Source organism: Sander lucioperca, chromosome 12 (assembly GCF_008315115.2).
Source record: "Sander lucioperca isolate FBNREF2018 chromosome 12, SLUC_FBN_1.2, whole genome shotgun sequence".
In the NCBI taxonomy this organism is placed as follows: domain Eukaryota; kingdom Metazoa; phylum Chordata; class Actinopteri; order Perciformes; family Percidae; genus Sander; species Sander lucioperca.
The window spans coordinates 16686348-16710305 of NC_050184.1; the positions used below are offsets into that span (position 1 = coordinate 16686348).

Below are 23958 nucleotides of genomic sequence, written 5' to 3' on the forward strand. Positions count from 1 at the left end.
ACTCCTGCTCCCTGTGTTTTGTTGGTGGTCCGGCCGACTAATGCTCCAGTTACCCTGTCGGCGGAGTTGCCGACTCCTGACCCTGTTGCCTTGTTGTCTGTTACTGATCCTGTCACTGGCCCAGCTGATTCGTCACCTGTCTCCAGCTCAGCTGACCCGTTGCCTGTCTCTAGCTCAGCTGACCCGTTGCCAGTCTCCAGCCCAGCTGACCCGTTGCCTGTCTCCAGCCCAGCTGAACCGTCACATGTCTTCAGCCCAGCTGACCCTTCGCCTGCCCAGCCCACAGAGGGGTTTAGCCTTCGCTGGCCCGCCAGGTCTCCCGAGGGATTCAGCCTTAGCCGTCCTGCTTGTCCGCCTGAGGGATGCTGCCTTCGCCGCCGGCCTCCAGAGGGGTTACGCCTTCGCCACCGGCCTCCGGAGGAGTATCACCTTCGCGGACGGCCTCCAGAGGGGATTCGCCTTCGTGGATGGCCTGCTGATAGGTTTTGCCTTCGCAGCCGGCCTTCAGAGGGGTTTCGCCTTCGCCGCCGGCCTTCAGAAGGGATTCGCCTTTGCCGCCGGTCTTCAGAAGGGATTCGCCCTCGCAGACGGCCTCCAGAGGGGTTTCGCCTTCGCCGCCAGCCTCCAGAAGGATTTTGCTTTCGCCGTCGCCCTCCAGAGGGGTTTCGCCTTCACGGACGTCCTTCAGAGGGGCTCTACCTTCGCCGACCTGTTCGGCCGCCTGAAGGATTCAGCCTTCACCGCCTGAAGGGTTCTGCCTTCGCTGCTGGCCCAGGTGCCCATGGTTCCCGGTTGCCGAGGCCTCTCTGTTCCCTGTGCCCCAGTGACTCTCTGTCCCCTGTTGCCGGGGCCTCTCTGTCCCTGTTGCCGAGGCCTCTCTGTCCCTGTTGCCGAGGCCTCTCTGTCCCCTGTTGCCGAGGCCTCTCTGTCCCCTGTTGCCGAGGCCTCTCTGTCCCTGACCTGGGGCCTTCCTGTTCCTTTCCCCGAGTGGCCCCCCAGTTTTCCCCCGGGCCTCTACGGCCCTCTGTTTCCCCTGAGTGCCCTCTATGCTCTCTGTTCCCTGTGCCTCAGTGACTCTCTGTTCTCTAGCCCCGTTTGACTTTTTTGGTTCCTCCGTTCGTCCCTCCTCCGGTCCCCCTCCGCCCTCCCTGGGTTGCCTTTTGTTCTGTTTTGGTATTTTTTTTGGACATCTGGGATCTGTCCCTTGGGAGGGGGTACTGTCAGGGTTTTGGTATTTTGTTCTGTTTTATTGTGTAGTCTTGTTTCTCTGTTTTGCGTGGTTTCCTGTTTTATTTTGTAGTCTGTCTTGTCTCCCTTGTCTAGCTTTCTTCCTGTCTTTGTTTGTTTCCCGCCTTTTTTGATTTGTTCCACCTGTTGTGTCACCTGCCTGTCGTTCCCTCATTACCTTGTGTATTTAGCCTCTCTGTTTTCCCTTGTCTCTTGTCGGATCGTCTCGTTTTCTTTGCTGTGCGTTCTGTTTTGTTTCTGCATTCCCTGTCGTGGATTTCCCTGATGTATTGGATTATTGCTCCAAGTAAGTTTTGCTTTTCTTTGAATAAAGCTCTTTAAACTGCATTTGGGTCCCAACCTTGCCTGCCTTCGCACCAGCCGTGACAATTTGGGTACCTGCATATGTGAAAAGTGTGTGTTACGACTCTCTCTATCAATGAGGAAGACGTCAACAGACTCTTTAGGAGACAGAACCCCAGGAAAGCTGCTGGACCGGACGCTATCTCCCCATCCAGCTTGAAGCACTGCGCTGACCAGCTGTCTCCAGTGTTCAGACATTTTTAACACCTCACTGGAGACATGCCAGGTGCCAGCCTGCTTCAAGACCTCAACCATAATCCCTGTTTCCAAGGACCACAGGACTTAATGACTTCAGATCCGTCGCCCTGACCTCTGTGGTTATGAAGTCCTTTGAGCGCCTTGTGCTTTCTCACCTCAAAGCCATCACCGACCCCCTCCTGGACCCCCTGCAGTTTGCCTACAGAGCCAATAGGTCTGTAGATGATGCAGTCAACCTGGCCCTCCACTACATCCTCCGGCACCTGGACTCCGCAGGAACCTACGCCAGGATCCTGTTTGTGGACTTCAGCTCTGCCTTTAATACCATCATCCCGGCTCTGCTTCAGGAGAAACTCTCCCAGCTTGGTGTGCCTGACTCCACCTGCAGGTGGATCACTGACTTCCTGTCTGACAGGAAGCAGCATGTGAAGCTGGGGAAAGACATCTCCGACTCACAGACCATCAGCACCGGATCCCCCCAGGGCTGCGTTCTTTCTCCTCTGCTCTTCTCCCTGTACACCAACAGCTGCACTTCCAGTCACCAGTCTGTCAAGCTTCTGAAGTTCGCGGACGACACCTCCCTCATCGGACTCATCTCTGATGGTGACGAGTCCGCCTACAGGTGGGAGGCTGACCACCTGGTGACCTGGTGCAACCAAAACAATCTAGAGCTCAACGCTCTAAAGACAGTGGAGATGGTTGTGGACTTCAGGAAGAATTCAGCCCCACCTGCCCCCATCACCCTCTGTGACTCCACAATTAACATTGTGGAGTCTTTCCGCTTCCTGGGAACTACCATCTCCCAAGACCTCAAGTGGGAGCTGAACATCAGCTCCCTCATCAAGAAAGCACAACAGAGGATGTACTTCCTGCGGCAACTGAAGAAATTCAACCTGCCAAAGACAATGATGGTGCACTTCTACATAGCCATCATTGAGTCCATCCTCACTTCCTCCATCACCATCTGGTACGCTGCTAGCACAGCTAAGGACAAGGGCAGACTGCAGCGTGTCATTCGGTCAGCTGAGAAGGTGATTGGCTGCAATCTGCCACCGCTCCAGGACCTTAACACCACCAGGACTCTGAAGCGTGCTGGAAAGATTGTGGCTGACCCCTCCCACCCCGGCAACAAACTCTTTGAGCCACTCCCCTCTGGCAGCAGGCTGAGGTCCATCAGGACCAAAACCTCACGTCACAAGGACAGTTTTTTTCCCCTCCTCCACTAGCCTTATTAACAAGGCCCGGAAATCACCCTGACTCTCTCCACAACCCTCTCTGGCTCTACATGCCACTGTACTTAATCTGCTCTTTTTATCTTAATTCTTACTCTCTTATTTTTAATACATTCTGTGTGTGTATATATATATACACATATATTTATACTTATATTGTTTGTTCTGTTTAACCTGTTTGTTTAACTTATTTTAGAGAATGTGTGACATGCACCTACACCAAAACAAATTCCTTGTATGTGTAAAAAACGTACTTGGCAATAAAGCTTTTCTGACTCTGAAATGCTCATGCATGTGAAGGTGTAGGTGTGTGTGTGTGTGTGTGTGTGTGTGTGTGTGTGTGTGTGTGTGTGTGTGTGTGTGTGTGTGCGCACTACGTATGCAGCCCCGGTGTGTTACCGCAGGGATAGAGATCAAGTGAGCAAACAATCTGTCTCGCATGAGAGGCTAAGAAGAATCGTTACTCACTCGGACCAGTCAGAGACGTAGCAAAACATGAGGCGGCGAGCGTGATAGGGCAGCCAGCAGACCACGAAGGCTATGACCACCGCTCCTGAACACAAGGGAGAGAGAGATAGCATCAGAGGTCAAGAAGAAGAACATAGACAAGGAGCAATATACACACACACAAACAAAACATACAAATTAAGCTCAGTATAAGTTCATTCAGGAAGACTTCTATGCTCCACATTCCTCTCTCCCCCAACCTTATCAGCTGCAATGTCATCAGTTGAATGTGGGAGTTCACTCTTTCAGTTAAACCAACCAGATTTTGCCACAATCTCTGTGAGCAGCTATCGCGTTGTTGCATTCAAATCTGTTCTCCTCTCTGCTGCTGTTAGTTGTCATTTCAGGCAAAGTGGATGCGACCCTCCTCCACTCCATTCACCTCCAGTTCTTATCATTCCCAGCACCCAGGGTTCCTTCATCAGAAGACCCGCTTCACATCACATCCATCTAAATCTTCAGGCTTCCTTTATCCCTTCATCACCTCCACCAGTGTCTAGACTCCATCGGGGGATATTACTAAATATCCACAGCCTCTGTACCCGTTTTAATTTAACATTGCTATGGAGTCTAATCGCCAAAGACTCTTAACATCCAACCTATCATACACCATGTTCATTAAACTTATTTCACTCTGAAATGAAGTCTCTCCTGATTGAACTGATGCAAAAAGTGAACAGGCTTATTTGCAATTTGTACATGCTGTTCAGAAGATTAGAATGTGAATGTTAAAAGAATCAGGTTCGGAAAAATACCATACATGTAGATTTGTATTGAGGACACAAGAACAGAGAGAAAATTGGGTGAGGCTATTTGCACCCCTGGTACAATTAGCAGTGTATGCTATTCATACCCTGGTGCAATTAGAAGTGCTATTCGTACCCTGGTGCAATTAGAAATAAATGCTATTCGTACCCCGCCGGTGCACACAGCAATGTGTTCTATTAATACCCCGTCTGGTACAAATATCAATGTATGCTATTTGCACCTCTGTGCATTTACAGTACCTTGGCATATATTTACACACAGTTATCCATACTACTCATGTATTACACCTTTTTGGAATATTATCGCCCTGACATTCTTACCCTAACCCTAACCAATCCCACTCCTCTTACCTAAACCTAACCAACCCAAACCAGAGCAGGCATATTCATGAGTCCTACTTCCCCTACCACCCTGCAAAAAAAATTTCGCGTTCACGGGCCCTAACTTGCATAATTGCATGCAAATTATCCAATCCAAAATGAAAAAAACAAGATCACCTTACCAGGAAATCAAACTCCAGACTCCCAGACCAAAGCTCAGTGTTCTAACCACTCACCTAACAGCTCTTACAGGAAGATGTACAACTGTTTACCACTTGGTGTCTTCAAGCCTCGGTTGCTAGGTAATCATACTGTATACAAAAAATAGGTACTATCTAACAAACTAACGGTTGTATGCTTTCACTGAAGACAGAAAGCGCAACTGTAGTATCCATTTTCCGCTAGAAATTCAATTGTTATAAACTTTAGAGACAAAACTTTCCTATTATGCCAGTTTCTGCAGTCATGGAAGATGAACGTCCGCCATGATTTCGGTGCACGCGAGCAACGTGTTTTTGTTGTTACGTCACAGGGTGTGAATAGCTCAGCTGTGTGGCCGAGGCTATTCGTACTGGGGGCGCAAATAGACACTCCGGAGAAAATTACATCTTTTTCATTTGATTAAGATTACATAGAAGTCATGTGCCATCATGCACAACAACCCAGTGACAATGTGCAGAAATTGCCCCAGCACATCAACAGTAAAATGATTTTGAATTGTATATTAACATATATAATTAAAAGCCTAAAGACACATGAATAGGAGTGAAACTGTAGATATCTGTTTCTAGATAAAGTTACTAGGACAGCATTACAATTTGATATTTTGCCACACAACAGATATGTTTATCACTCAAAAATATGTATTTGTATTTACACCAGAAGAATTTACACCAGAAGTGGGGTCTATACAGTAAGGTGTATATATATATATATTAGGGCTGTCAAACGATACATTTAATCGCTGAACTAGTTAATCGCAATTAATCACATGTTTTATCACATGATTAAAATTCTATTATTTTGCATTTCAGAACTGTTTTTAAGTACATATTAACAATGGAAAGCAATTTTTACCAGTGCATCTTGATTGGGAATCAAATGAATGCAAAGAAAGTGACTTTATGAACTTGATTTTAAGATTTGTATTTGTTTATTATTTATTTATTTACTGTAAACAAAAGAAAAATGTGTGAATCTAGTCACACATTTGAATCTAGAGTCAATATAGTGTGCAGTAACTCCTAATAATAATAATAATAATAACAATAATAATAATAATATCCAAATAATGTTGATTACTCACTGACGTCCAGTGATCACCAGTTAATGAGACAGCTTTTGCACTTTGCAGCAGTTCCAGTTAGGCTGCTTTCTTCGTGTTGTACAGGCTGTGTATGTGTGCGTGAAACTACTGTCCCCCTCGACGACAATGTATAAGACGGATCACAACATGCCAACCGTAGTCTTTAAGACCCGAGTCTTCTACGATGCTGACAGGTCTGCAGTTAGTTGCCACCCATTTTGCAAGAGCGGTAGTAATTTTTTTGGATTTGGTTTCATCCACAGGTCGGCAAGTAGCACTCTCCAAAATAGTGCTTTGCCTGAGTGGGTAGCATCAACCTGAGTCACGTTAATTAGCTCATAGGTGGTAGCTCAAGCTTGACGTGCTTTGGTGATATTTTAATTCGGCTTTACACAATGTGCATATGGCTTTCGACCCGTCCGGGAGTTTTGGAAAATAAAAAGCGCCATTCAGAATTTCGTTGCTGCTGTCTTTCTCCATCATGCCTGCAGCAGCAGGATGTGTTGTTACGAGGAAATATGACAAAGTGCGGGTCAAAATAGTAGCCTGTTAGGCACGACGCGAAGCTGAGTGAAAATAAATTAATAAATGGCGGCATGCGATTAAAAAAAATTAACGCGTTATGCTCGGCCCTTAATCGCATCGCAATTAACGCGTTAATGCTGACAGCCCTAATATATATATATATATATAAGTAAATAAAAGCATATATACAATGATTTGCAAATCCTTTTCAACCTATATTCAATTGAATACACTACAAAGACAAGATAGTTAATGTTCAAACTGATAAAGTTTATTGTTTTTTTGCAAATGTTCACTCATTTTGAATTTGATGCCTGCAACACGTTCCATAAAAGCTGGGACGGGGGCCTGTTTACAACTGTTACATCACCTTTTCTTTTAAAAACTCTCAATACGCGTTTGGGAACTGAGGACACTTATTGTTAAAGCTTTGTAAGTGGAATTCTTTCCCATTCTTGCTTGACGTACGACTTCAGTTGCTCAACAGTCAGGGGTCTCTGATATTATGCACTTCATAATGCGCCACACATTTTCAATGGGAAACAGGTCTGGACTGCAGGCAGGCTTAAAGCCAGCATGAGTTTACTGATTGTTCAGCTCACAACAACAGCTGTGGATATCTCGCCTGTAAAATCTGCATCACTGTCTTCCTCTGTGAAAATAATGACAAAGTGCTCTTTGGCAAAACACCCAAAATGTAAGTGTTTTCTAGGTGTAAAAGTGAGTAATGCTGGCTGCAAAACAGCATGTATTCTCTGAGTAAGTGCCTAAACGTATGAATATATGAATTTGTAGCCTGCTTTGGATTGTATCTTTGGAAGTATGGAACTGCAGTCACTGCAAAGGTAAATTAGTTCAGGTTGCCTGCTGTGCAAGAGAAAACATTCTGAATATAAATATTTAACCTGCAAGATATCTCTTAGACGTACGCATGGGTGCCTTTCTCAGATCGAATCTTTGAAAATTCCCTCACAGCGATTGTCACTTAAAGGAACGAGCGCCGATTTGCCTCTGATCAGGGGCTTTTGGCTGCAATATCCAAGTTGAAAATCAGGGCTAAAATTGCATAGTGTAAGCTCGCTTTTACAAGGAAACCTTTCTAGCCCTTGCTGTTTTTCTTTTAGAAAGTACACTGCAGAAAACTACAGGCAAAATCTATGCATATATGATCCTGTCACCACAGGGCAGAGAAACTACTGTAAGAACATCATCTTGGTTCACTTGGATGTTCCTATTTTGGGGCCAGGTCCAATCTTAGACATTGCAGGAAACTCATCCAGTACAACTACGAAAAGGGGCACTTATCACTGCATGATACATGAACAGAATTTTGAGTCCCAATTAGTAGGGCTATGTATTGGCAAGAATCTGGCGATACGATACGTATCACGATACATGGGTCACGATTCAATATATTGCAATATATTTCGTTACTGTGCGTAAGGCGATATATTGGGATTTTTTTAAAGTATAATTTTAGAAAAACTAATATTTAAAAAAAGATATGATGTTCATAAAAGTCAAAGAAGTTTACTTTAGCTAAACAATTCAGTACACAGAAAATCAAACTGCCAGTTTGGGATTGTGGCTTACAGGTTCTTAGTGAGCTAATGTTTATATGCTAAAGTAGGCCAAAGTTCAGCCATAGCTTCATTGTTAGCTTCTAGCAAAAAGTCAGGCACTGCTAGGCACTGTTAGGCAAGGACACTAGTGGTGTGTCTCAGCATAGCCATCTAGCGGTTGGGGGTTTAAACACAACATTTTTTTTAATTAAAAAAATGATCGATATTCCCTTTTTGAAAATCGATACAGTATTGCAAAATAAAATATCGCGATATTCAAGTGTATCGATTTTTTCTTACACCCCTACCAATTTGTATGCCTGTCAGGAAAGATTACATCAGCGTACATTCTCTCTTATTTTCTCTCGTGGCTCTGTAGTGAGCTTCCCTACAGATGGTATTTTTCAGGCGGCACTTTGGGTGCAGCAAAGAAACACTCTCAGCCCACGTCGCCAACACTGATTGTTTTCTGTTCTGTGGTGGATCTACCCATGTGTTTGCTGAAATGTCAACACATCTTAAAAGGTTAACGTGAACTATTAAAGACCATCAACAGATACAAAGGAATGCTTAAATACACAGAGTCAAGCAGTGAAAACAGTGGGAGAGGACGGAGCTAGCATGGTAATATGTGTGTATATGTGTGTGTGTGTGTGTGTGTGTGTGTGTGTGTGTGTGTGTGTGTGTGTGTGTGTGTGTGTGTGTCTTTTTGCTCTACACCCACTCAGTTAATACCCACCATTAATAACTCAGTGGCAGACAGGGATACCATTTGTCTATTCCAGCATGGCAGCTTTGTCCTCAGCACTCTGCCATTCGCAATTTGTCATTGTTAGTCGGTCCCAATTGGTGAGTTGGTCATCACACAGACTCAAGCAGCCATTAATCAGAAACCGTAACTCTGAAACTCTAGCAAAGCAGCCTCTGCCGTCACAGCTCAATAATATATGGAGGAATTGAACACCGACTGCCACTTCCCTGCTGGGCATCCTGCTAGCCAGTTGGCAGGCGTCGGACGATGAGCTGGGTGGCCTCTGTGTCTGCATTGGTTTCCAGCGGGATGTCAGGAGCTATGGTGTCCTTTCGCCGAGACTTGGCTGGATCCTGGAGTGCCAGTGTTAATCAACCGGGGGACTATTTTGTGTGCTGACCTGATGGCCACATTCTGCTTTAAGATAAATCATGCACAAGTTGAAGGATCTGATGGAATAACATTTGAATGGAATTGTACCTGGTACGATTTCATGTGACAAATAAAATTGTTTGAAATAACAATTGTACATATTAACCATGGACATCAACTCGTGACCGGACATCGCTACAACTGCAATTTTGTTTGCTTTTGTTCCAAAACACAAATTAAGAAGTATGTCCTAATTAGACCTGTCAAAATTAACGCGAGTTAACGCAAATCCCTTTTACCGACACTCTTTTTTTTATGCGTGACACACGGTCTGTGATTTCGCTCCGTCGTTTGGGAAATCAGGAAGCAATGCAGCAGTAACGTTATGGACAGTGTTGCCAGCTTGGCGACTTTCTCGCTGGATTTAGAGACTTTTCAGACCCTCTTAGCGACTTATAAAGAATTCAAATATATTTCTATTGTATGGCAAAATGTTGCCAACCTGGTGACTCCAGGGAAGCAGGACGATTTTCCAGTTCTGTTGTTTAACCGTTATCTCCGACTCCGGCAGTGGCCATAGTGTCTGGAAAAGAGCAGCTGCAGGCTACTGGTAAGCTAACATTACACTGTGACGCTGTGTTGTTTTTCTGTTTTTTGTTTTCTTAGGACTGATTGATTGAAAAAACCTGTAGGTCCCCTGGTAAACAGGGGTAGGTAAACAAGTGCACACACACACCCACGCACACACACACACACACACACACACACACACACACACACACACACACACAAGCAGGTCTTATTCAGTTAGAGAAGGACAGAGAAAGTGTGATAAAGATAGCAATCACAGTCACATGTCATTATCAATTTAATGAGATGTCTCTAAAATGTAACACTACTCTTTGGGTGTCAGAACAGATGTCAGCAACGACTGCTGTAATTGGGAGTATTAGAGACAAAACTGGACCCATCTGGCTACTACATTCCTAATGACCCAATCAAGTTTTCAATTCAATTGGCGATATGATGACGGAGGTCAGACAATTTCAGCAGAACCAATTTAGACAGACATTATGCATTTTAATACAAATTCTTAACGACATTCCAAATGTCAAGCCGAGCTCTGTGACAGTTTACCACAAATGCCTTTGATTAAACAAAAGACCAGAGCTTAAATAGAGATATTTATTTGCAGTGGCTCTTGCAGTTTAAAAGACACATGGAAACATGCATAATTGCATAGTCACATTATAAAACATATGATCACAAAGTAGAGTTAATCTCCAAAAAAGGACAAGGGCATTATTGCAGTTTCAAGACTAAAGTTGTGTCCCAAACAGCTTGATCTCATGAACCATTCGTTCAAAAAGCTATGAAAAGTTACTACTACTAAGCACTGTAATTCGTAAACATTCCACGTTTGTTTGCTGTATTCACCACATTGACGGCCACTGTATAAGAATGCGGGCTTCTCAAATTGTTACTTTGTTTTTCTTTAGATGTAATACTTATTATTATGTATTTATTATTACTTTCCTATTTTTAGCTGTTTCATCGCCACCCATCACCACACTGAACTCTGCACTAAAATCAAAGACCATATAGACACAACTGTGCAATACAAATGTTTCTTGCAGTTATCTTTCATTGATTATCACAAATGGTGCAGTACACAAAACCCTTTTTACTCTTTTTCACCTTTTAACATGCATAAATTGACAACTGTGTATGTGAGTTGCATGTGGATGAAGGTGAGATGTTTGATAGCTATATTTCATGTATATTTAATGTATGTTTAATGTATATTTTTGAACACCGTCTCAGGTAGTGTACCTGAATCTCATTGTATGTAAATCCAATGACAATAAAGGAATCTTATCTAATCACAATTTCTCTCAATTTTTAGTATCATGATGACCCGTGTCATCTTGTGTTGCTGTTGTGATTTACCTGACTGTGTTCTCTCCACAGGTGATCATTAGAGCAACTGGGAACACCTGAGGTGGTTTAAGGGTGGATGCAGCTAGCAGTTTAATTCTCTGGATTCTCGTTAAATATTTCAAATGAGCCAGAACATATGGCCACTGTTACAGTTGGTTTAGTCTAGTGCTTGGTATTTTGTCTGATGGCCATCCAGTAAAAACCAGGGATATCCATGTTTGACGATTCTCGAGTTATCAGGTAATAATGAGTGTAGGAATTCTCCTACATCTTAGGCAAATTAAAACACTTTTTTTTAAACAAAAACTATTAAATAATCTAGAAATGTCACAATTTTAAAACAAGCTTGTATTTGTATTATTGCATATGTACGTGACATTGTGGGGATATATGGTTTTCATTTGTCAGCAACGATATTAAATCAATAACTGCTCCCCTACAAGCCCAATTAATTCTTTAAAATTCTGTATAGAATCAGCCTCATAATTTTTCTAGGTTGGTTCCAAAAATACAGCATTTTGTTAAGGTATTTTAACAGAACACTTTTCTATTCCGTCATCCCCACCTAATTCTGTGACAGTGAATGACTCTTCTGTCATGTAAATGTAGGTCACCCTGGTGGTTGGCATGATTCCAGAGTTTGCAACACAGGTGTTGTACGGCTACTGGAAGAATATCTCAAGGCCCTGGTTCCGGAGGGAATGCACATTATCGCCCATCTAGCTTATCCTCTTTTGCAACAAGTGCTAAAGCCCTACAGGGATGATGGGCACCTACCTGCCAGGCAGAGGTGCTTTAACAAAAATCTTAATGCAGCTTGTGTGGTCATCGAGAATGCTTTTGGCATCCTGAAATCCAAGTTTAGGAGGCTCAAGTGTCTGCCAAATATCAGAGCAACAGTCACAGCATGTTGCATTCTTCAGGTGACCAACTTAATGAGCAGTGTCTTCTTCATCAACTCAGAGACAACATTGATGATCCACAGCCCAATAACCAGCATGGATCTCATTACAGAGACACAAGTGCTACCATTTAAGGATAGGGAACACCTTCACACTCATACCCCTTTCCTTATTCAATGGGCTATTCTGGATTTTTGGGGTAATAGATACATCCTAATAAAAAAAAAAGAAAAGAAATGGAAGCATTTGGATACTGATTTGGACATCCATTCCCATGGCAACACTCAAAGAGTCGAAGCATTCGAGTCAGCTCTAGTCAGCAGACAGCTTTTGTGTTGTTTCGGCCCAGAAAGAAATCAGCATGTCAAAGTTAAATGTTGGTTGCTTGGTTAGTTTATTCACATTTGATTTGCCACTTCATCACTGACGAGATAACAGTGATGAATATGCTTGATATGGAGCATTTGCTTACTTGGAGTGAGTGAAGTGCATCTCACTGACAGTTAGATGGAGCACCTGCCGTGATATCTTTAAAAACACTCAGGACATTCTGGAAAGGGTCAACATCAGAAAGCAGAAGAAAGTATATAAACGGTTTGGCAGATTGGATGTCTATAGAAAATGGGGAAAGTATACTTGAGCTTTCTGGAGGGCTTCTAAGAAGCTTTGTGCTGGGGAGACGTGTATGATGGGCTTATGTTGTTGTCATTTATACATGTGTATATTTGGTTTATGGTTGTATGTTTTGTATTTTGTTAAAAAATAAAAAATTGTTATCCACAAAAAAAAGAAAGCAGAAGAAAGTGAACACCCCTGGTGCAGCTTTGTATGTTATCATGACAGTAGGCGGAATAAGAGATACATGGAGTAGAAGTATCTGTGTTCCGAAATGTATTGCACATCAATTTAAAATACTAAGATGCACTACAAGTTAGGGCTGCTCGATTATGGGAAAAAAAATCACAATCACGATTATTTCGGTCAATATTGAAATCACGATTATTTAATACGATTACTCATTGTCTTTTCGAAAGATGTTGCATTTATTGAACTTAAAAAAAACAGTGAAACAGTTTAACAAATCTACAGTGATGAAAACGTTTGATTGATTGCACAGACCTACTACATGTAGTCTAATTATTAACCAAACTGCAGCAGGCTAGCAAAATTCAACAGGCATCCAGGGAAATAGCTTGCTAACTGACTCAAAGAGCTATTCGTTACCCAAAGGCAACACAAATGACCAACTCTCCTTCTGTATATTATGTACAGTGTATGTGTGTTGGAGGATGTTCACTTACGGAGAACAAGAACTCCATGGCGAAGCGAGCGAGCACGGTTGGGCTCCGTGGTGGCGTTCAGCATGGTGGGATTTCCCCCAATGATGCAGACACGGTTTTCTTGCTCTGCCTCACGGAACATTCGCAGCAGCTGATTGGCTATGACCCCGTTCAGTGCCGATATGGCCACCATGGGTATCACAAAGGACAGAAAGGCGTTTACCTGTGCAGGGAGAAGAGGCAGTAATCACTGGTTAGAATTTAGAGCTGACACACTGGTTAAGGTTGGATCAAACATATCACATCCATCACAGATTTGTTTTTTTAACAAATAAGCTTCTATATCAGTGGTTAAAAATTAGGGGTTTGGCCCATCAAAAAAAGTTGTCGACTGACTAATTGATAAACCCTGTGTTTGATTCTACATACAATAATTATCTCAGTCTAAGTCATAATGTCTCATCATTTTTTCTGTCTCTCTTTTTCAGCTTTTTAATGAAGCCAGTGAAAATGAATACTGTGATCAAAACAAAAAAATGTATGCAAATATGGCAGATTATAAGATTTCTTTTAGATTTCTTTATTTAAAAGGGACAACGCACATTAATCAACATGAGCACAGAGTGCAACATGTAAATGTGTCAGATTTAGACATGCAGGCTAATTTTCATCTGCAGTCCTTAGCAGGTTGATGGCTTAAAACAATAGATAAGGTACAACAATACAACACATAAACATAAAACAAGAACACAAACATCCTCGAAAGCAACCACTGTTGAATCATGGAAAATGACTTAGAAAATGTTACACAGACATCTTGGGAGAGAGAGAGAAAGAGAGAGCGAGAGGGATGACGGACAGGATATAAAAAAAAAATTTGGCAGAAGAAAGCGAGTAGGATGAGAGGGCACGAGAGGTGCAGGCGAACTGGGTGACAGCAGGGTGAATCTCTTACATTCGAGGAAAAATGGATGGGATGCAGCAAAACTAATTGAGTTGGCCACTTTTTGTGCTTTTCAAAACCTTTATACAACCACTATAATGCAGTCCTTTGATCAAATCAATTTAAAATAGACATATCAAGAGTGTCCTTGCTTTGATTTCCCTGGCGGAGGAATGATGAAAACATATTGACTTCCAAGTAATTTTTTATTTTTTTATTTTTCAGTTCCATCAAGAAACTCAATAAAAATTACATTTCATAAGTGCCAACTTTGATCAAATTCCGAATGGAAAGTTTTGCGCAAACCATTTTCTTCACACTGTGCTGCCTCACTGCTGGTAGAACATAATAGAGACACATTTTGTGGGAGAATAAAGTTAGCAGCGAAGATTATTGAGAGAAAACAGAACTAACAAAACTGCAAAAACAGAAGAGAGGAGGTGCTGCTAGACATCCCTCATGACAGCTGACTTCTTACTAGAGCTACTGTGTAACCGTGTGGAGCCGGTATGAGAAGTTGCTCAAGAGAGAAAATGTAAATGGGTGTTTGAGGTTTTAATTTGTAATTTGTGCAGATATTTGCCTAAGCAATGTAACTAACAGATCAGTTCTTTCCTACAGCATTCCCTCTCCACCCACCACACACACACACACACACACACACACACACACACACACACATACACGCAGTGCTGTTGTTTTTCCAAGGGATAATCATGGTTGAGAAACATTAATGGCTTTAATGAACAGGCTGGCTGACTTCTGAGGGCCCCCTGCCTCCTAGACATTGTTGATCGATTACAGCTGAAAAGGAGAGCAGAAGAAAAGCAGCAAGGCAAACCTCAGCTTTAGAGTGAGATGAAACCTCTGGGAGGGTGGAAAGAAAGATATATGAAAAGCAGCCAAACAAATGGCAGAGCTAATGTGGATAATTGGGACTGAAGTGCAAAGAAATTGAGATATTGGGCTGGAATGACTGGAGGGGAAATGGTAAGGAAAAGGAAAACCCAGGAGGGGTAGGGTTACAAAATCTTAAAATATACAGTATATATAAAAAAAGACTACAGGGCTTTAGTGTTCCCTTCGCTAACTGCTGCCAGAGCTTTGACTGTGTGCAATAGATAGGCTAACTCTTATCAAGAGTTGAGAACCCATTTTTCTAATTCACCTCCTTGTCACCAGAGAGTTACGACTAACCGTTGCATCACTTGTCTTTTCTGTTGGATGAGACTGAAAGTGAGTGGTGAGTCTATTTTCTGGCAGCTTCCCATCCTGATAAGAAACCCAATATATTTTGAAAATGTTTTTTTTTTTCTGTTGACACAGTTGTTGAGTCGCATGAGCTGAGAATCACATCACTTGCTGGAAACAAGGTTTATGCAGGTAAGCGTGTGTGTGCTATGGGTTTGCATATTTGTGTATTTGCTTTTAGTGACAAATTTCTATTTCATTTTCCCATCTAGATTGGCATGATTCAGGGATACACAAAGCAGACTAAATGCAGTCATTAAAGAAAGACAAGCTAAAAGCGGAGACGTGTCATGAGACAAGACTAGACAACACAAAACAAGGGCCATGATCCTTCAAAATTTCAAATTGAGCCTTTTTATGTACAAATTTGCCTAAATGTTACATTATTTGCTAAAATCATGATTATTACTCTAAGAAATTGTGTAACAAAGCAGATGTAATTTCCTGTATTCGGGTGCCTTTTAACCGGTGGTTGATACTTGTAGCTGACTATACTAGCATGAGAAAAAAGATGGGTACATTTTGTAATTTTACCCAGAGGAAGTGGTTGGCCCCAGATCACATATTTTAAGATATTAAAAAGCAAAAAAATTAAAAAAAATGTAAGTAAAAACAAAATAACTCGATGACTAATTCAGAGCCATCTTCAATAATAACCACCTATGTTTATTTAAACTTGATCTTTTTACGCTTGCATGCAATTGCAACTGCTGTTAAATTAATTTCTTTAATATAATCAAATCCATGACTGAAGTAGAGAGGACAACTGTAGTCAAAGTGTGCCTCTGCATTCTCCAATAAACTACATTCATCTTCCAATAATTTCTACTACTAAGAATCAGGACCTAAGGCCTGCTGTACACCTCAAAGATTATTTTACTAGCCAGTTATCTTGTTGGTGGGGGTGGAGAGACAAAACAAAATATGGACATATTTTACAATACAATACAAAACTTTCTCCAAAAAGAAAGATGCGTAAAAAATACAAAAATGTATTATTATTATTATTATTATTATTATTATTATTATTATTATACATAGGAACTAGAGGATGGATATCCGAACCGAGGTTTCGGCCGGGTTAGGACAGATAATTAGAAATGATGTTCAGGTTCAGGTCGGGCTCGGTCACATCAGCGCGATAAGGTATTGACATTTTAAATTTAAAACAGCTTGTGTTAACGTGCGCTTGTTGCCCCGTGTGTGCTGATGCGCTCATCTCTTGACATTTCTGAATTCCTTCTTACAGTTGCTTAATAAAAGCGGGCTTTCCACACAAACAAACGTACATGTGTCATTAGTATGAGAAAAAAATTTGATTTTAACTGTGTCGGGCTCGGACATAAATATCTTAATGCCTGTCGGGTTCGGGTCAGGTTCGGTTACTGCTCTGTCGGACGCGGGCCGGGCTCAGACAGAAAAATACGGCCCGATCCGCACTCTAGTAGGAACACACGTAGGTACGTACGTAGGTACGTGGAGATATGGACCCTACGCTGGACCCTATGCAGTAGCCTGACGTGCAACTCTCAAATAACATAACTACACGTTGTGGCGTCACATGTCGCTTGCTTGTGGCTTGGTAGCGTTGCATTTCCCCCATACTCCTTTTCCATAAACAACATGAAATCAAGGAGAGGGTTAACTTTTCCTGCTACAGATTTCCCACCTTGGTCAAAAAGCACAGGGGAGACACTTTGTTTCTCCCACTATGCCTCTAGAGTCACTACTCGCTCCGAAGCTAATCACCATCACTCTCTCATTCACTCTACCACACACTACCCCACGCACACACACATGCCAGCCCTGCTATTCTCACGCACACACCAACGCACAAGTATAAACATCAGGCCACTTTCGTAGGCTACGGCCAAAGCTCTGCATGGAGCCTCCACAGAAGCATATATCCTGCTTTACACTGTACATGCACATGTGACACTTAATCTAAACTTAAATTATGATTATTATTACACACTGTCCTGAGGAGCTTGTTTGATTTATGGAGGAGCCCTCCATCCTTAATAGGTTAACAGTGAGACCGCATCAGTGGGCAATTCATTTTCTTAATGGGTGACTGCAGTGCTGCTATCCTGTATTGCCTCAAGTCTGAGCCTTGGCTCACTTTGGACTTCCACAATTTACAAACTGCTTTGAAAGGATCTAGCTGCACGAACCATCCAGATGCCTCATATTTAGGTACAGTACATATGCATTAAAACACCTGCAGATATCTCGACATTTTCATGTTTTCCTTTCTCTTGCCTTGTAATGTGTCATACAGTATGTGTTTTCCTGTTAATCACTTGTCTATTAATAAACCCCAAAAATGAATAAATAAATAAATGAATGAACAAACTGGCCATTAAAGGATAATCTTTTTTTTTTTTTTTTATATATGTGTCGAAGTGACTGAGATATTGGTTCACTTTTAAGCTGTCTGGTGGGTTTGGCAGTGTCGATTTCGGAGCTGTTTCTGATTAAACAAAAAGATCTATCTCTGTAAGGATCCTTTCCATAATGTTGCCAGACACTTAGAATAATCTGAGCCTGTCAGTAGCAAAAACAGCACAACGAATTTGACAATGCACATTTGCTCTATATGAGATTACATTGCAGCCAAGTTTGCGGCTGCCGGTTACAGCGTTCTTGCTGGATAATAATGGACCAATTTGCAAGGTTCTTGTAAAAATTAGTCACTTAGACACCAATGCATGGGAAAATAGTGTCCAGGTTGTACAAATAATGAAATTACCCTTTGAGTTGAATGTTGTGTTAAACGGGGCAATGCTGTATTTCCATCAGGCTGCTCATCTCCTTTGGCTCAATCTTGCAGCTGTGGGGTTCTTGTTATCCAATTCTGTATGCCATCGTCACCTAGCACCCTGTCACCTAGCAACCTCAGCCACGTGCATTTGTTTGTGTGTGATATGTTAAGGTCATTTGCATTGTTTATGTGCCCTTTTGATTTCATTTGCATAACAAACCCTAGCATGGTAGTGTTTAGACTCCCTTTTAGAAAGGCCACAATATAGCTGAATTAACCAGCTGACTTCTCCATTGGCTGTTGAAAAAAGGTGCCGTCCTGTACGTTCTAAAACCAGCCTCTGCGACTTGACCAGTTGAGTCGCAGCAAAACCATCAGCTGGTTTGATTCGAGCTGAGACGGACTAGTTCAGACTGCTGCAACTTTTCCCTGCAAAGTTCTAAACCGGTTTCATCTCGTGGCGAGTTTAGTCTGAACTGGGCTTTAGAATTCCTCATGGGATAGACAGAAACTATGCAGTATAGCTTTAAACACAGATGTTCAACCTACTCTGCATATTTCATGTACTGTGTTGCTTTGCTAGTATCTTCGATAAACCAATTATTCTACGAACAGCACCTTCTCACAACCGGTCGGACTGATTGGTAGTCTGGGTAATGTCATTTAATTTTAGTCTGTGGCCCAAATTAGCCAATTAGGTCTCCAACCTAACGTTAGTAAAAGTGTTGACATATGAAAGCGTCAAACATGCATTTTAGATGAATGAAATGAGAGTATCTCCAGTTGTCCCTCGACCCAGTTTGGTGGGTCTATACCTGCTTCTAGAACCGTGGTAACATAGTGACTAGTCACAGGGCTGGTTGGCAAACTACTTAACCCTTGTGTTGTCTTCCCGTCGACCTTGAACTTGTTATCTTTCCGGCTAAAAATCTTTCTTTGTGTGCTTTTTTCCTTTTTATTTGTTTTTTAAAAAAATCCATGATCAATGAACCTAATATATATGACACTATACCTATTTTTTTAGTAAAAGGAAAGCCGACATTATGTATTATTTTGACTAAAAGTTTAGATCAGAGGAGGTTGAGTGGATCACAGACTGGTATATGTCAAAATTGAGCCGGGTTACTATTTAAAAAAACAAATGATAATGCTATAAAATTGAAAACAACACCAACATTCGAATGTTAATTAAAGTAATCATGAATTATACCCGAAAAGAATGTTGCATGGGTTCCATACAACATACATCTATGCATCCATGTTATTTTGGGGCAATTTGGTCGTAAAAAATCCATATTTTTTATGTAAAAAAAACTTTGAAACGGGTCAAATTTGACCCGAGATTAACGCAAGGGTTAAGCTGGAAAGCTAACTGCAAATTTCAGAAGCTGAAACAAATTCATGCTGCATACATATGTAACATTAAGGGATTTATTCATGGGGTTAGGGTTGTTAGCAGCTTGGGAACAAAATGCTGTTTTTAATGCATATGTGTATTATAATGCGTTATCTACACAGCAGAATCTATCATTTGCTCTGCTCAAAATGTGTGGGTGTAAAGAGAGTCTGCAACTTGAACTGTGATTTGACTGCTGAACGGGGGTGTGAGGGAGCTGCAGCTGATCACAAACAACAGCCAGCGCTAATGCTTTTCTAACACTGTTATGGTGAGCAGCTTGCATGGTCTGCCTTCTGGCAAAAATGTTCACCTGGGATATCCATTAAAGATGGTAACTGGATATAAAAAACGACCCTCTTCTAGTTTTACTCATAAAAACAACGTGTGCCAAAAATTGGAACACTGGAAGCAATACGATTATTCTCATATCGATTTGTGTCCATCCTGCATTAGACGAAACGATTACTGTTGATAAGGGCAAACGACCTGTTAATGCAATCGTTTCTTACCTGAGCCTTTATGCCCTGCTGATTTTTCAATCACTGTTCAACTTTTGGTTGGGAACCGTTTCAGTCTTCATAGTTTGTAGAAGGAAAACAGACAAGCATAATAATACACATAGCCATAACACAAGATTTGCTAGTAATGGTCATATCATTGTACCTGGCTCATCAAAAAAAAACAAAAAAAAAACTGTTGTGTATTGAGCCATGAACTGGAATAAATTACCCTTGAGTATTAGGTTAATACTCAATCATCTTTCAAAAAGTATATGCAGAGGCATCTATCTGGCATGCAGATGAAGGATTGAATACTGGAAAGTAACTGTATTAGTCTTGTATGATTCTTAAAGCGTTTATAAAAATATATTCCTATTGTTTTATAATTGTTTTTCTATAAAATATGTTTGTTCTATGCAAAAAGGTTTTAGATCGTGGGTTATTAGTCTATATCCATGACGTTCCACTTCCGGGATTTCTCCGGTGCTACAGGAAATTCCGCTGGATGCATGTCTTTTCGCCGATGTCCGTTCCCTTCCACTTTCTTTGTGTTGGCATTTAAAACTCTGGTGGATTTATGAGGACTGCTCCTCAGATCTCTGCATGGTAAATCCAGACAGCTAGCTAGACTATCTGTTCAGTCTCAATTTTATCTCGCACGACTAAAACAACTTTTGAACGTACACATGTTCCACCAAAACAAGGTCTTTCCCGTGACTATTTTGCAGTGGCACCGCGCAGAGCTTTTCGCCGTCCATGACAATTGTGATTGGTTTAATAAAAATGCCAATAAACCCATCCCAAGATGCTGTGTGGACTCGCCAGACCCTCCTCTGCAGCACTGTGGAGGAAGGTCTGGCAAAGCGAGACTAGTGGGTTATTTATAATGTAATAGTTCCTGAGTGAGACTGTTAGTTTGATCTACTGTTTGAACAGAAATGTACGTGTGTGTATGTTCGCGAGTGTCCAACTGCATGTGTATGTATGGGGGCTTGATAACTGTATTGCACATTGATGGGATTTTACATATATATTCTTTGTAATGGGTTGTATCTGTGATGTAATGTGTATGTATTGTGTGTAAGTGTGGACCCCAGGAAGAGTAGCTGATTGCTACCGCATCAACTAATGGGATCCTTTCAATGAACAATAACAACAATAAACAGACAAGCCTGTATGTTTGTAAGTTTATTTGATTAGGACAGTGCACATTAATCAACATTTCTGTAAATGCGCCAGTGTTAGCCAGTAATTTTTTTTCTAATTTTATGCTTGTTTGTGTATCCTTGTGTATGCATTTTCATTGTTAAGTGTGGCGCCAAGTTGTTAGCTGGCATGTATGCACATGTGCTGCTTATATGAGAATAGGGAAAACTAAAGCCTAGACTTGACTGCACCATACACGCATACACTGACAAAAACAGTACGAGACCGAAGCCCCTTGGTGCAGCGTGTTTTGATCACTGTGGTTCACACCATTTCGATGTTGTCGGCACACAGCTCAGCTTTCACCTCCTATCAGTTTGACAACTCACGGGAGACGGTGGATGTTTGGTCTGTGTTAACCGACTTGCTTTCATGCCTGCGAGCTGTCCGTATGGGTAAGGCAGTGTTAATATTTATCTATCAGCTAGAGTTAGCCTTGAATGGTCTGTGAACACTTTTTGAGGCACGAGGCGAAGGCTAGAGCTGGCCTTTTTCCAGCACACACGCGGACTCATGGACTCAATCCTCTGATGATTATCTTGTCAAGTGGTTCCTAAACCTTTTTCTGCACGGCCCCCCACTTTTGTAGATAGAAATATTTTCAATGTCACACTTCCTTTGGCAACGCCCTTTTGAATTGAAATTAATTGAGATCAGCTGTGTCACCATGAAGGGGAGAGAGAGAGAGAGAGAGAGAGAGAGAGAGAGAGAGAGAGAGAGAGAGAGAGAGAGAGAGAGAAAGAGAGAGAGAGAGAGAGAGAGAGAGAGAGAGAGAGAGAGAGAGATATTTCTCTGTAAAAGGATGGTCGGCCAGACGACAATTGGCAGCCGAATCAAGCTCTTTAGACGGAATTGTGGTCACCACTGCATATTTTCTTGTATTTATTTTTGATAGTTGTGGTGCTCTGTGTAGCCTCATGGTCACCATCTACTTTTTGAATACCTGGCAGTCCTTTTTTACAAAATCGTCCATGCTACACTAGCAGTGCAGCAGAACCATGGATTATGTACCATGCAGTTTGTCACACTTCAGCCTGGCTAGGTATCTGAACAAAGAAAAGAAAGAAACCAACATTTGTAACACACAAATACACACTCTGCCTTTTGCCTCATTGTACTATTTTTTTTAAACCTTTTTATCTGCCATAGAAAGATAGCTTGGCAGAAAATTCAGTCCAAAAGTATAATTCTGTTTTCTACCTCTAAAGTCAGATTCAGTTAAAGTATATTGTAAATGACTGATGTTGTTTACCAGAAATGCTGTGTCATTTCATCTGTAACCACACATTTTCTCAGTCACACTGGTCTGACATTGCACAATAATACAATTTCATTTTGCTCGAAGGACATTCTGTGCATTCCTCAGGAATATTTTATATCTTTGCTGATCATTTTTATACAATATTTCCATGGTTTTATAACATCTAGCATTCACGTCCTTTGTCATCCTTCTCTCTCTGTCTGTCTTCCTCATACAATGGAATGAAACAACTGTCCTTCTCACCACAGCTGTTCACCTATCTATCAAACTGGAACAGATAAGGGAGACCAGAAGGCCAATGTATCCCCAAATGGCTGGAGGAACAACATTAAATTAATTACAGTACCACTGATTTGTTCACTCAAGAACCTTTGTCTCATTCACTTCCTCACAAAGTCTGCTGTGTTCACACGGATTTTAGCCCAGTTAAGCTGAAGTAACCGCAGGATGTCTCTTTCTCGCTCAAGCAAAATATGTACATCAGCAATGGCTGATTCTCTTTAAAAACGAGAGTAAAGTGGATCCAACAGAACATTTTTAGAACTCTCGCATTTTCAATTTTCTAGCTAAACACATTGCAATTAAAAAAAAAATAACTATCCATAATACTTTTTTACTTGATCTTTACACAAAGAGAATGACACAAAATCTAGGAAATTACAAAGAAAAAATGTCCAGATAATAGTTGAACATTGATACCCAATAAAAATTTCCCAAAGTTTGCATGACAACCAAAACAATGAACAGCATGCATTTATTTATATCCTTTTCTGTATGAAATGGAAAGAAGTTTTACTACCCTTTCAAAAAATATTCGTGACCCTGAAATAACTGAATTTCGTTTAGCGAGTGTTTGAGATAGATAGAGAGCCTGTTTATCTTTTCCTACGGCACACTGCTTTTATAATAGTTTCACTTTCAGCAGGGAATAATCCAAATATTTGCATCATGGTGACATTGTTTAGACGAAGGTCTCTGCACAGGCTACACGCCACGTGTCATGTGGTGTTTTATAATCTCACGCAGAAACAATCGCATCTGGCTTTTCTCTTGTGTCATCTCTAAGATCCACAAAACAGAGAACCCAAACATGCTTTCACCTGCAATTTGCAGATATGTCATCATGCACTTACAATACTAATTGTGAACAATTTTAAATGTAATGACCATAATCGTATGCAAATCTGCCCTCTCCCCTTACCATCACATATTTTCTACCAGATAACTGGTACTGTGGAATTATTAGTTGATTTGGAGGTTACTGGTGCTAATGCTTAAGGCCAATTTATGGTCCTGTGTCAAATCGACGCCGTGGGTACCTACCGGGTACCTACGTAGGTAAGTATAGAAACAGACCAGCCGTATCCTGACGTGCACCTC

At 41.5% G+C, this 23958-nt stretch overlaps 1 protein-coding gene across 1 annotated transcript in view; it reads right to left on the reverse strand.

Annotated features, from left to right (window-relative positions):
* ntsr1 (neurotensin receptor 1 (high affinity)) overlaps positions 1-23958 on the reverse strand; it is a 53292-nt gene that overhangs the window by 14770 nt on the left and 14564 nt on the right. The window contains exons 2-3 of the mRNA XM_031286793.2: positions 13276-13477; positions 3489-3573 (exon numbers count right to left, since the gene is read on the reverse strand). Coding sequence (XP_031142653.1) covers positions 3489-3573; positions 13276-13477 — 287 coding nt within the window. The remainder of the gene's footprint in view (positions 1-3488; positions 3574-13275; positions 13478-23958) is intronic.